At 44.9% G+C, this 13,412-nt stretch overlaps 1 protein-coding gene across 1 annotated transcript in view; it reads left to right on the top strand.

Moving 5' to 3' along the window:
* ATXN7L1 (ataxin 7 like 1) overlaps positions 1 to 13,412 on the top strand; it is a 248,697-nt gene that overhangs the window by 223,296 nt on the left and 11,989 nt on the right. Inside the window, exons 8-9 of the mRNA XM_007111542.4 lie at positions 5,410 to 5,605; positions 12,023 to 12,144. Of these exons, the coding sequence (XP_007111604.1) occupies positions 5,410 to 5,605; positions 12,023 to 12,144 (318 nt within the window). The remainder of the gene's footprint in view (positions 1 to 5,409; positions 5,606 to 12,022; positions 12,145 to 13,412) is intronic.

The raw sequence follows: 13,412 nt of genomic DNA, 5'->3' as shown, positions 1-13,412 counted from the left end.
GTTTCAATTTCAGTGCTTGTGATTGGTCTGTTCATATTTTCTATTTCTTCCTGGTTCAGTCTCGGAAGGTTGTGCATTTCTAAGAATTTGTCCATTTCTTCCAGGTTGTCCATTTTATTGGCATATGGTTGCTTGTAATAGTCTCCCACGATCCTTTGTATTTATGCAGTGTCAGTTGTTACTTCTCCTTTTTGATTTCTAATTCTATTGATTTGAGTCTTCTCCCTTTTTTTCTTGATGAGTCTGGCTAATGGTTTATCAATTTTGTTTATCTTCTCAAAGTACCAGCTTTTAGTTTTATTGATCTTTGCTATAGTTTCCTTCATTTCTTTTTCATTTATTTCTGATCTGATCTTTATGATTTCTTTCTGTCTCTCCTTCTGTGGCTTTCTTTTATTCCACCCTCTTTGATCCTTTGGCTTCACCTTTAACGTCATTAGCAAGATGGCTACAGCACTTCCAGAGGAAAAAGGTCCAGATGAAGCTGGAGACCACCTTTTCCTTGTGTCTCTCTCTTTTTTTTTTTTTTAATAGTTGTCCTAGTGGGTGTGAAGTGGAAACTCATTGTGATTTTGATTTGCATTTCCCTAATGACTGATGATGTTGAACATCTTTTCATGTGATTGCTGCACCATTTATATATCTTTTCTGAGAAATGTCTATTCACGTCCTTTGCTCATTTTTAAAATTTATTTTTATTTTTTAAAAATAAATTTATTTATTTATGGCTGTTTTGGGTCTTCGTTGATGCCCACGGGCTTTCTCCAGTTGCAGAGAGTGGGGGCTACTCTTCACTGCAGTGCATGGGCTTCTCTTTGCAGTGGCTTCTCTTGTTGCAGAGCACGGGCTCTAGGCGCGCAGGCTCAGTAGTTGTGGCACACGGGCTTACTTGCTTCGCGGCATGTGGGATCTTCCTGGACCAGGGATCAAACCCATGTCCCTGGCACTGGCAGGCAGTTTCTTAACCACTGTGCCACCAGGGAAGTCCCTAAATTTATTTTTTATTGAAGTATAGTTGAATTACAATGTGTGAATGACAGCAAAGTGACTCAGTTATACATATATATACATTTTTTTCATATTCTTTTTCGTTATGGTTTATCACGGGATATTGATATTCCTTATGCTATATATTAAGATCCTTTGCCCATTATTTTTTAATTTTTAAAACTTTTTTGGCCACACTGTGTGGCTTGCGGGCTCTTGGTTCCCTGACCAGGGCTCACCCCCAGGCCCCTGCAGTGAAAGTGCGATTGTTAATATCTGGACTGCCAGGGAATTCCCTCCTTGTGTCTCTTTTTAAAAGTGAGAAAAATCTTTGCAAAAGCCACCACCCCACCGCAAAAAAATACGTTTTCTTTTATTTCTCATGCACTTTCCCAAACCAGTCATTAACGAGACGAATGAGATTCCCATTATTACTTAAGGGGTTAAATGGAGACTAGGATGTCATCACCATGATGATCACCACAGTTCTGCTGATCTCTTTGTTTTTCAGAGCTAATGCCTTTTTTATCCCTTTACGATGATTTTAATATTTTGGGACAGAGGAGTTAAATGTGTTCAATCCATCTGCCCCATTTAACAGCAAACTCTTCAGCCACTTTCTTGCACATAGCTGTACTACTAGCTCACTTTCTTTTATTTTTCTCTTTCTTTTTTACTTTTTGTTATGAAAATTTCCCCATGTACAGAAAAATAGAATAGTATAATGAATACCTGCATACCTAGTTTTAACAGTTTTAATATTTTGCCACTGTGTTGACTTCATCTACATTCTTTTTTGGTTTTGTTTTTTATAATTTTATTTATTTTTGGCTGCATTGGGTTTTCGTTGCTGCACGCGTGCTCTCTCTAGTTGCGGCAAGCGGGGGCTACTCTTTGTTGCAGTGCGCAGGCTTCTCATTGTGGTGGCTTCTCTTGTTGCAGAGCACGGGCTCTAGGCGCACGGGCTTCAATATTGTGGCATGCGGGCTCTAGAGCACAGGCTCAGTAGTTGTGGTGCACAGGCTTAGTTGCTCCGCGGCATGTGGGATCTTCCTGGACCAGGGCTCAAACCAGTGTCCCCCGCATTGGCAGGTGGATTCTTAACCACTGTGCCACCAGGGAAGCCCCATCTACATTTTTTTGATATGTTTTGAAGTAAATTGCAGATGTCTTGGCATTTCACTCTAAATTTCCACCTGCATCTTTAGAAAGTAAATATCTTTTCCTTTATAACTATGATACTAGTATCACACGACAAAATCTGGCTTTATCTCCCGCAGGATAGGGAGGTCCTAATATGGTGGGGAAAGCTTCAAAAAGAGTCTACCAGAAAGTATGGGAACAACTTAAATGTCCATCAATAGAGTAGTTAAATAAATTATGATATGTCCATGCTATGGAATACTATACTGGGGAATATTAAAATGATGATAGATTTCTATACATGGCAAGATTTCTACAGCATCACTAAGTTTAAAAAAAAAAAGCATAATAGTATGTACACTGTGATCCAGTTCTTACACTACTAAATGTAAAATAGATAGCTAGTGGGAAGCAGCAATATAGCACAGGGAGATCAGCTTGGTGCTCTGTGTCCACCTAGAGGGGTGGGATAGGGAGGGTGGGAGGCAGACGCAAGAGGGAGGGGATATGGGGGTATAGGTATATGTATAGCTGATTCACTTCATTATAAACAGAAACTAACACACCATTGTAAAGCAATTATACTCCAATAAAGATGTTTTAAAAAAATGCATGTGCCTGTTTGCACAGTAAAGAGGTCTGGAAGGATATAAACCAAAATGGAAGTAACACTTGATCTTGAGTGGCAGGATTACGAATGCTGTTTTCTTTCTTTATATGTTTTGATGTTATCAAAATTGTTTTACCGTTTGGGTTTTCAGCTGTAAACAGGCAACAGTGCTGTTGTCCCTTCTGACACAGGAGAGTAGGGAATGCACCTGGGAGTTGTGTTCTCTGGACTATAGACTTTTAACGTGTAGAATGAATGGCATCTTTGTTTTCATAAGGGTGGGAAGTTGATAGTCAATAATAAATTATCATACCAACAGAGTTGTTGTAATTACACTGGAAAACTACCTGTGGCCTTGTTTGTGGGGTTTTATGGGGTTTTTTTTATTTGTAGCATTGTACGCATACATGAAATTTACTATTTTAATTTCTAAGTGAACAGTTTAGTGGCATTAACTACATTCACGTGGTGGTGCAACCATCACCACCAGCCATCTCCAGAACTTTTTCATCATCCAGTACTGGAACTCTGTACCATTAAATACTAACTCCCTGTTCCCAGCACCTGGTGACCACTGTTCTACTTTTTGTCCCTGTGAATTTGACTACCCTATGTACCTCATACAAGTGGTGTCGTACAGTAATTGTCCTTTGTGACGGGCTTAGTTCACTTAGCATCATGCCCCCAAGGTTCATCCATGTTGTAGCAGGTGTCAGAATTTCCTTTCTTTTCTTTGTTTTTTTTAAAGGAATATTTATTTATTTACTTATTTTTGGTTGTGTTGGGTCTTTGTTGTTGTGCGCGGGCCTTCTCTAGTTGCAGCGAGCAGGGGCTACTTTTCATTGTGTTGCACGGGCTTCTCATTGCAGTGGCTTCTCTTGTTGCGGAGCACGGGCTCTAGGTGCACGGGCTTCAGTAGTTGTGGCTTGTGGGCTCAGTAGTTGTGACTCGCGGGCTCTAGAGCTCAGGCTCAGTAATTGTGGCTCATGGGCTTAGTTGCTCTGTTGCTCTGTGGCATGTGGGAGCTTCCCGGACCAGGGTTGGAACCCTTGTCCCCTGCACTGGCAGGCGGATTCTTAACCACTGCACCACTAGGGAAGTCCAGAATTTCCTTTCTTTTTAAGACTTAATATTCCATTGTGTGGACATATGGTATGGTAACAATTTCATAAAGCCATAATTTAGTATCTGTGTTTGTAGAGCTGTCTTGTTTATCCATTCATCTGTTGATAGACATTTGGGTTGTTTCTACCTTTGTGGCTTTGTTTTTACATGACTGTGCTTTGGGGATCTGGTTTGAACTCAGGTATTTGACACCTATAAAGATTTCAAAACAACAAAGAATCCAGGGTGAAAATGAGGCAGAAGGGAGATGCATGAGTAAAGGCTGCTTCGTGTTACTTGAAGGGGCAGCTTTCAAAGCAGAACACAGGGCTTCCCTGGTGGCGCAGTGGTTGAGAGTCCGCCTGCCGATTCAGGGGACACAGGTTCGTGCCCCGGTCCGGGAAGATCCCACATGCCGCGGAGCGACTAGGCCCGTGAGCCATGGCCGCTGAGCCTGCGCGTCCAGAGCAACGGGAGAGGCCACAACAGTGAGAGGCCCGTGTACTGCAAAAAAAAAAAAAAAATAGCAGAACACAGAAAACCTTTTTATTTATTTATTTATTTATTATTATTTTAAGATACTGATTCTTTTTTCTCCAAATCTTCTTTTTCACCCAATCTTTCTCCCTGGTCAGTCACCTCATGAAAGTGGAGAGCAGTAAAAACAACTAACAACTAGCTTTGACCATTCTTCTAACTCTTCTCCTGATGTGTATGTTTCGTTTTGCTCTTTACTGCTCAGGAAGCATTAGTGCCCCCTCTTACTGTGACTGACGCTGCTTTTCTCTAAGCTTAGCCATAATTGAGATGAGATCTGTTGGATTTTTATACACATAGAATTCATTCATTCCTTCATTGAGAAACATATTTCTTCAACACCTACTGTTGAGTCAGCCATGCCAGCCTGTGGGTCTAGAGGCTTGTCAAAAATGAAATGGAAACAGTCATCCTCAGAAGATACAATTAAACTACATGTGGTTTGATATATTAAGAAACAGGCTTGGCTGTGGGGAAAGGAACTTGTGGCCCCATGGCTGAGACAAAACATCTTTTCATGCCGGTATGGTAACAATTTCATAAAGCCATAGTTTAGTAGCTATGTGTGTAGGGCTGTCTTTTGTCATCACTGATATTTTGTTGATTGATTTGAACTTATTTATCTGGTTGATCTTCCCATCAGGTCCACTTTCAAAGAGAAGCAACTGCAGGGCAAGTACAAATTACTTACATGCAAATGAATGAATAGTTGTAACTGAATTCTAGAAGATTCGTTTTAAGTTCAGTTAACTCCGTGTCACTTTGGTTTCTATTTTTGTATTTTCTCTTCCTCTTACACTGTTGGAGTTGTCCCTGGTGCCCAGATTCAAGCAGGACAGAGCCTGAGCTCCAACCTGTAGAGAGCTAGTTGCTGCTCACCCTCTCAGCCTGAATTTTCCCCTTGTGCAGATTTGCCATTGATCCGCCTTCCTTAATGTATCTGGAAGGCTAATTGGTCTGCCTTCCGAGCTCCGTGAAACTGGGTGGGTCTTGTTCCCTCAGAATAAACTTTTCTCTCTTGCCCTTAGACCATCATCTGCAAATAGCATAAGCAGCAGCACATCTTCCAATCACAGTGGCTACACTCCGGAACCCCCTCTACCCCCAGTTGGAGGTGACCTCGCCAGCCGACTGTCAAGTGATGAAGGGGAGATGGACGGAGCCGACGAATCCGAGAAGTTCTTAGACTGTCATTTCTCCACCCACCACCCCAGACCTCTTGCGGTAGGCCTCCTTCTGTTTCCATCCAGGCGTTGTTTCCCCCTGTGCTTTGCAGTATTTAGGTGACTGGGTCCTACAATGGCATCCTTCCTAAGGAGAGGCCTCCAGGACAGTGTTTTACGAACGGGCTTTTCCCCTGAGGTTGAATGTTTACCTTAGAAATCCCCTTGAAAATCACAGAAGGAAAGGTAAGGGCTCCCAGCTGATTTTAATCCTTTAAACACCTGAATATTTGTGGTCCACCTTGAAGCGATAATGCTTGAGAAACGGTGTTTCTAGAAGAGCACGGGCAGCTGAGCTTCCTGCCTTGTCCATCCACGGGGAGCCTCTGATTTCAAGAGTTAGTCTAGCTCACTTGCCTTGGAAACTGTTTCTGAGCAGTGTGCCAAGTGCCAGTCCTGGCTGGTTTGCTCCCCTGTTGGTTTTGAGTTTTATTGTTAATAGTAGGTGTGACGATATGGCACCAGAACGGGGGGGGGGACTTTTTGTCCCTGTGAATTTGACTACCCTATGTACCTCATACAAGTGGTGTCGTACAGTAATTGTCCTTTGTGACGGGCTTAGTTCACTTAGCATCATGCCCCCAAGGTTCATCCATGTTGTAGCAGGTGTCAGAATTTCCTTTCTTTTCTTTGTTTTTTTTAAAGGAATATTTATTTATTTACTTATTTTTGGTTGTGTTGGGTCTTTGTTGTTGTGCGCGGGCCTTCTCTAGTTGCAGCGAGCAGGGGCTACTTTTCATTGTGTTGCACGGGCTTCTCATTGCAGTGGCTTCTCTTGTTGCGGAGCACGGGCTCTAGGTGCACGGGCTTCAGTAGTTGTGGCTTGTGGGCTCAGTAGTTGTGACTCGCGGGCTCTAGAGCTCAGGCTCAGTAATTGTGGCTCATGGGCTTAGTTGCTCTGTTGCTCTGTGGCATGTGGGAGCTTCCCGGACCAGGGTTGGAACCCTTGTCCCCTGCACTGGCAGGCGGATTCTTAACCACTGCACCACTAGGGAAGTCCAGAATTTCCTTTCTTTTTAAGACTTAATATTCCATTGTGTGGACATATGGTATGGTAACAATTTCATAAAGCCATAATTTAGTATCTGTGTTTGTAGAGCTGTCTTGTTTATCCATTCATCTGTTGATAGACATTTGGGTTGTTTCTACCTTTGTGGCTTTGTTTTTACATGACTGTGCTTTGGGGATCTGGTTTGAACTCAGGTATTTGACACCTATAAAGATTTCAAAACAACAAAGAATCCAGGGTGAAAATGAGGCAGAAGGGAGATGCATGAGTAAAGGCTGCTTCGTGTTACTTGAAGGGGCAGCTTTCAAAGCAGAACACAGGGCTTCCCTGGTGGCGCAGTGGTTGAGAGTCCGCCTGCCGATTCAGGGGACACAGGTTCGTGCCCCGGTCCGGGAAGATCCCACATGCCGCGGAGCGACTAGGCCCGTGAGCCATGGCCGCTGAGCCTGCGCGTCCAGAGCAACGGGAGAGGCCACAACAGTGAGAGGCCCGTGTACTGCAAAAAAAAAAAAAAAATAGCAGAACACAGAAAACCTTTTTATTTATTTATTTATTTATTATTATTTTAAGATACTGATTCTTTTTTCTCCAAATCTTCTTTTTCACCCAATCTTTCTCCCTGGTCAGTCACCTCATGAAAGTGGAGAGCAGTAAAAACAACTAACAACTAGCTTTGACCATTCTTCTAACTCTTCTCCTGATGTGTATGTTTCGTTTTGCTCTTTACTGCTCAGGAAGCATTAGTGCCCCCTCTTACTGTGACTGACGCTGCTTTTCTCTAAGCTTAGCCATAATTGAGATGAGATCTGTTGGATTTTTATACACATAGAATTCATTCATTCCTTCATTGAGAAACATATTTCTTCAACACCTACTGTTGAGTCAGCCATGCCAGCCTGTGGGTCTAGAGGCTTGTCAAAAATGAAATGGAAACAGTCATCCTCAGAAGATACAATTAAACTACATGTGGTTTGATATATTAAGAAACAGGCTTGGCTGTGGGGAAAGGAACTTGTGGCCCCATGGCTGAGACAAAACATCTTTTCATGCCGGTATGGTAACAATTTCATAAAGCCATAGTTTAGTAGCTATGTGTGTAGGGCTGTCTTTTGTCATCACTGATATTTTGTTGATTGATTTGAACTTATTTATCTGGTTGATCTTCCCATCAGGTCCACTTTCAAAGAGAAGCAACTGCAGGGCAAGTACAAATTACTTACATGCAAATGAATGAATAGTTGTAACTGAATTCTAGAAGATTCGTTTTAAGTTCAGTTAACTCCGTGTCACTTTGGTTTCTATTTTTGTATTTTCTCTTCCTCTTACACTGTTGGAGTTGTCCCTGGTGCCCAGATTCAAGCAGGACAGAGCCTGAGCTCCAACCTGTAGAGAGCTAGTTGCTGCTCACCCTCTCAGCCTGAATTTTCCCCTTGTGCAGATTTGCCATTGATCCGCCTTCCTTAATGTATCTGGAAGGCTAATTGGTCTGCCTTCCGAGCTCCGTGAAACTGGGTGGGTCTTGTTCCCTCAGAATAAACTTTTCTCTCTTGCCCTTAGACCATCATCTGCAAATAGCATAAGCAGCAGCACATCTTCCAATCACAGTGGCTACACTCCGGAACCCCCTCTACCCCCAGTTGGAGGTGACCTCGCCAGCCGACTGTCAAGTGATGAAGGGGAGATGGACGGAGCCGACGAATCCGAGAAGTTCTTAGACTGTCATTTCTCCACCCACCACCCCAGACCTCTTGCGGTAGGCCTCCTTCTGTTTCCATCCAGGCGTTGTTTCCCCCTGTGCTTTGCAGTATTTAGGTGACTGGGTCCTACAATGGCATCCTTCCTAAGGAGAGGCCTCCAGGACAGTGTTTTACGAACGGGCTTTTCCCCTGAGGTTGAATGTTTACCTTAGAAATCCCCTTGAAAATCACAGAAGGAAAGGTAAGGGCTCCCAGCTGATTTTAATCCTTTAAACACCTGAATATTTGTGGTCCACCTTGAAGCGATAATGCTTGAGAAACGGTGTTTCTAGAAGAGCACGGGCAGCTGAGCTTCCTGCCTTGTCCATCCACGGGGAGCCTCTGATTTCAAGAGTTAGTCTAGCTCACTTGCCTTGGAAACTGTTTCTGAGCAGTGTGCCAAGTGCCAGTCCTGGCTGGTTTGCTCCCCTGTTGGTTTTGAGTTTTATTGTTAATAGTAGGTGTGACGATATGGCACCAGAACGGGGGGGGGGGGAGAGAGAGAGAGAGACAGAGACAGAGACACAGAGACACAGAGACACAGAGAGAGAGAGAGAGAGAGAGAGGGAGGGAGGGAGGGCGAGAGAGAGAGAGAGAGAGAGAGACACACAGAGACAGAGAGAGAGAGAGACACAGAGAGAGAGAGAGAGAGAGTGTGTGTGTGTGTGTGTGTGTGTGGTGTGTGCGCGCGCGCGCAGGAAAGAAGGAAGCATTTCATGTCTGCGTGATTGTTGATTAACGAAAAGGTCAGTTTCTTCCCAGTTCCTTGAAAGAATCCACTTTAACAATTCAGAAGGTCATTGAAATCGAGGTGGGTGGTATAAGGAGGCATGAGCTGGAGGCTTGTTTGTGTTTGCCCTACGAGCACTTAAGAAGGGACTGCCTGGTGCTTCCATCACAGAGCCGAATTCAGGGAGGCTGGGAACATCGGACCCCGTAGCGGGTTTGCTCTGTTCCCAGCTTGAGCCCTGCAAGATTAGCTTTGACTGTCCCAAGACGGCATGAACTGTGTAGGTGAAATCAACCGTGCATCACGATAGAGTGAGTCCCCCCTCCCTTCTATCAGCATGAGGAATGAAGGCCAAATTCACTTCCTGTTTCTGGGGAGGATGGTGACCTGTACTTCAACAGCCTGAGACTTTGCCTCTTGGCTAGTACAAAAATAGGGACAGTCAGGAATGCTTCTGACGGCCAGTAATAGCAAACAACTCATACAGTGTGTGCACTCCAGTCATTTACTTGTCTCATGTAACAAGGAGTCTAGAGGTGGGTGCTCCCAGGCTTGGTTCAGCATCTTCTCAATGTCCTGCTGCTGAGGGAGAATCTCTGCAACCCTCTTGGCCTTTCACGCACAGTCTGGATGTGTCAGCTCAAGCTCCAATATCACATCTTCACCCGGTAGCACTCCACAGAGGGGGGAAAGGGACAAACAGAAAGGGAGTCTGCTTCTAAGATGGTATCTTATGTCATTTCTTAGGGAAGAAAAATCTTCCTATGAGCACCCCAGCAGACCTTCCCTTCCATCAACCAGAAGTAGGTCATGTGCCCAGCCCTATACCAACCAGTGGCAGAGAAGGATAGGATTCTGGTAACACAGAATGAAACCTGCCATGATTTCATCCCAAGGTTCTGGGAAGAGACCTACCTTCCCTGCTCACTGCTCCGTGTCAGAGATCAGGACAGAAGTGTGGTTCTGTTAGCAAGGAAAAGGCAGGGAGAGCTGGGGGTGGGGTAGCAGTTGATGAACTTGGCAACCAGTAGGGTCTGCCAGAGTGGCCAGTGCAGCGCCGATCTACAGCCCTACCTGGGGCATCACAGGCGACCAAGGACAGGAGCCTCTGGGGCACTGAGCCTTGCATCTGTGTTGAATTAGAGACACAGGTAGCACAGACAGTAAGAGGCCTCCAGCTTCCAAGTCTGAAAGTGAGACAGGGCTCTCTACCAGAAGGCCAGACTCTGGAGCACATCAAGATCTTTGTCCAAATGACAAGCTGCCAGGCTACAGTGGATTATTAGCTCAACTCAGAGCCCGGCAGATCTGTGTGCCCTTCATGTTTCGCTGATTTAAATGGAAAGGCCATGGATTTGTTTCTTTGCTTTGTCCTTTCTCTCATGGCCAACCGATACATTAAATCAATTTTTGTAATGAACACTTGTTCAGGGTGTCTTTAGCAAGGAGATGAAAGAAGAAAAGATGTTTGGACCTGGACCGGCTCCCACATGCTGCTGGGGACTGGCTTCCACGCGGGAGAACTCCCTTTGTATGTTTTAGTACTTGGCCAGTAAGCCCTTAATGTGCGGAAAAGAATTTTTCATCAGGAGTACCAGATTTGATGGGAGGCAAGATTTTAGGGTAACCCCACCCCAAACATAAGCAGAAACAAAACAAAGGGAAGGTCTTGCGTTTCCTCCTAAGAACTATTCCAAAGGCTGGTTCCAGGAAGGATTTGTGGAAAGAGTGCCAGCCCAGCACTGTGTCTGGGATGGAGGCCAGGGAGCTGCTGGGAGAGGCCTGGGGGAGGGGGAGAAGCTGCAGTTGAGTTATAGAGTCATATTTGCAGACTCGCCTGAGCTCTGACCAGGCAAATATCACCTTCTCAGAGGCCACTTCTTACATTTCTGTCTGCTGGCCTTCTGGTTGTCCTAACATCATCATTAAATGACGTTTATCAAACATCTAACTGCTCATATTTCAGCCCCGTGTTTTAAGTGTGATAGTTCACTCTGAACACTTTGTAGGACCTTATCTCTGTAATCCATCCTTTAGCCTAAATCTCTACTCTCCTCATATTGAGGAGGAAGAAGAAGAGAATGGGGTCCCTGACCTTTATACGTTTATAATCATCAAGACAGGCACAGACGCATTCAATATAATGTAAAACAGCCACGGAGCGATTCCCAGGTGGGATGTCATGAAGTATGTGTAGGTGTCTGTGGGAGTTCAGAGCGGCAAGGTGAGTCAGATAAAGGTCACTGGAAAGGAGAGTCTTAATTAGGGCCCTGAGGGAGGGAAGAATTGCACTTGGCCGAGAGAAGAGGGAAGGAGACAGAGGCAGGCCGAGGGGACAGCAGGAGGGTGAGCGCAGAGGCAGCGATGTGTCCCAGGGCAGCCTGGCGGCACTGATGGGAGAGGAGATGAGGTCAGCGCCAGGAGAGGAGGGCGTCCAGGCCAGCTGGAAGGGAGCTGGCTCCGTCGACAACAGGTAGGAACGGTATGACCCACTGGCAGGAGAACCTCAGAACCAGCCGTTTCCATTACCGTGATGCGAAGCAGGGAACCACCGTCTTCCCTGAGAAGATGACGGCTGTGACAAGCCCGTGGTGCTGACACAGTACTCAGCTACTTGTTGCTGTTGGTTTGGGTTTGGTTTGGTTTTGTCTTTCAACCTAACATGCTGGCTCAATTCCAGCTATAGAGAAGGTAGCCCTCAATGCTACGGAAGATTGAATGTCACTATTGTTGAGTCATCCTGTGAGGTTCTGCAGAAAATCTAGAAGCTCAAACTGAAGCACCACAGAAATATTTTTGGCTTCGGTACTATTTGCTTCTTTATTTTGAGGAGAACTGTACCCCTGTGTGTTTTTATGCAAATGTTATTTTTCTCTGTAGAGCTTATATTAGCTTATTAACCTGTAATCAAAATTAAAATGGTTTTTGTTTTCTCCCTCACAGTTTTGCTCATTCGGGAGTCGCCTCATGGGACGAGGGTACTATGTGTTTGATAGAAGATGGGACCGTTTTCGATTCGCACTAAACTCCATGGTAGAAAAACACTTGAATTCACAGATGTGGAAGTAAGTGAGCGGTTTTTGTGCAATATGAGATCTGAGCTGCTCCACAACTAGCTGATCCCCAGCTTTCTAAATGAATGTCAGTAGTTGGTTTTTTATTGAACAGAATGATTCTGAAATCAGGGTTTGTGATTAATTCTTAAATGTCAGCCCCTCTTCTTGGTTGCCTGTATTTTTCAGAGACAATGTGTGGTATGCTTTGTCTTCTTTGGAGACCCCTTTTGTGTTGGTAATCTTCTAAACTAAATGAAAAGGAATTAGATAAGACCTCGTTTATTTAACAGGGTTAAAGGGCCTTTTTGCTATGACTAAGACCATCTAAGGATATTAAGGATATGCTTCAGTTTGTAATGTTAATGCTACAAAGTCAGTACTAAAAATTTCCTAACGGTTATGGACCAACTTGTAATTGTTTAATGTCCTGTGAAAAAGTATGTACCGCAACCCACAGGGCAGATCAGGGGCCATGTTGCCAAGTTGGTTAAGCTTGTCTTTGGCCCTTCCCACCTCCCCATAGGACTCTCTCCTCACCTCTATGCATACGTCTCTCTACCCTAAACCCGGCTTACGTCCCATTTCTCTGTGGTCCTTTTATTCTCCAACACCTCTTGATGTATTTACATTTTAATAGATTCACAAAAAGGGGAAAAGCCTTCTTGACTTAGGGAAATGCTATTGTGCAGGATGACGGGCTAGCCCCTCTCAAACCATAGCATGTAAGGAGCTGCCATTCCGGCCACTTGGTAATGCAAGGCAACCCCCTGGCTACCTCCAGCCCCCAGTCCTGCAAAGGTGAGCTTTTAAGATCTCATAATCCACAGAATCATGGATGGTCCAGGAGAGCCAACACTAAACCCCTCACCCTGCCCAGTGAAGCCCAGGAAAGGCCAGGAAGGCATTCCCGAGAAATAGGGTAGGATGGGAACAGAATTCAAAACCTCCCCTCTCCCAGGTCTCCTCCACTCTCCCAGGCAATGATGGCATCTCAGCGCCTATTCACCACGATGCCCAAAGAGCTTCCAGAACTTCTAGAAGTAAGCCCCACTGTGCCTGCAGTAAGCTCTCACAGCGGACTTAGGACGACACATTGACACTTCCTGCGAAGTAGGAAAGGGCCACAAGAGAAGCTTATCATTTCTTCTCCCTTAAGTGACGGCCCAGTGTGTCTCAAAGGCACCCCGATATCTACCTGTGTCCTTTCTAAACAGCACCCGATGGGCTGCGTGCGGGGCTACTGTGTTCTCAGTATTTGGTGACTTACCCCTCTGCGC

Source organism: Physeter macrocephalus, chromosome 5 (genome assembly GCF_002837175.3).
Source record: "Physeter macrocephalus isolate SW-GA chromosome 5, ASM283717v5, whole genome shotgun sequence".
Classification (NCBI taxonomy): Eukaryota; Metazoa; Chordata; class Mammalia; order Artiodactyla; family Physeteridae; genus Physeter; species Physeter macrocephalus.
Note: the sequence above shows the minus strand (reverse complement) of the source record. Positions and strands in the feature narration are given on the sequence as shown.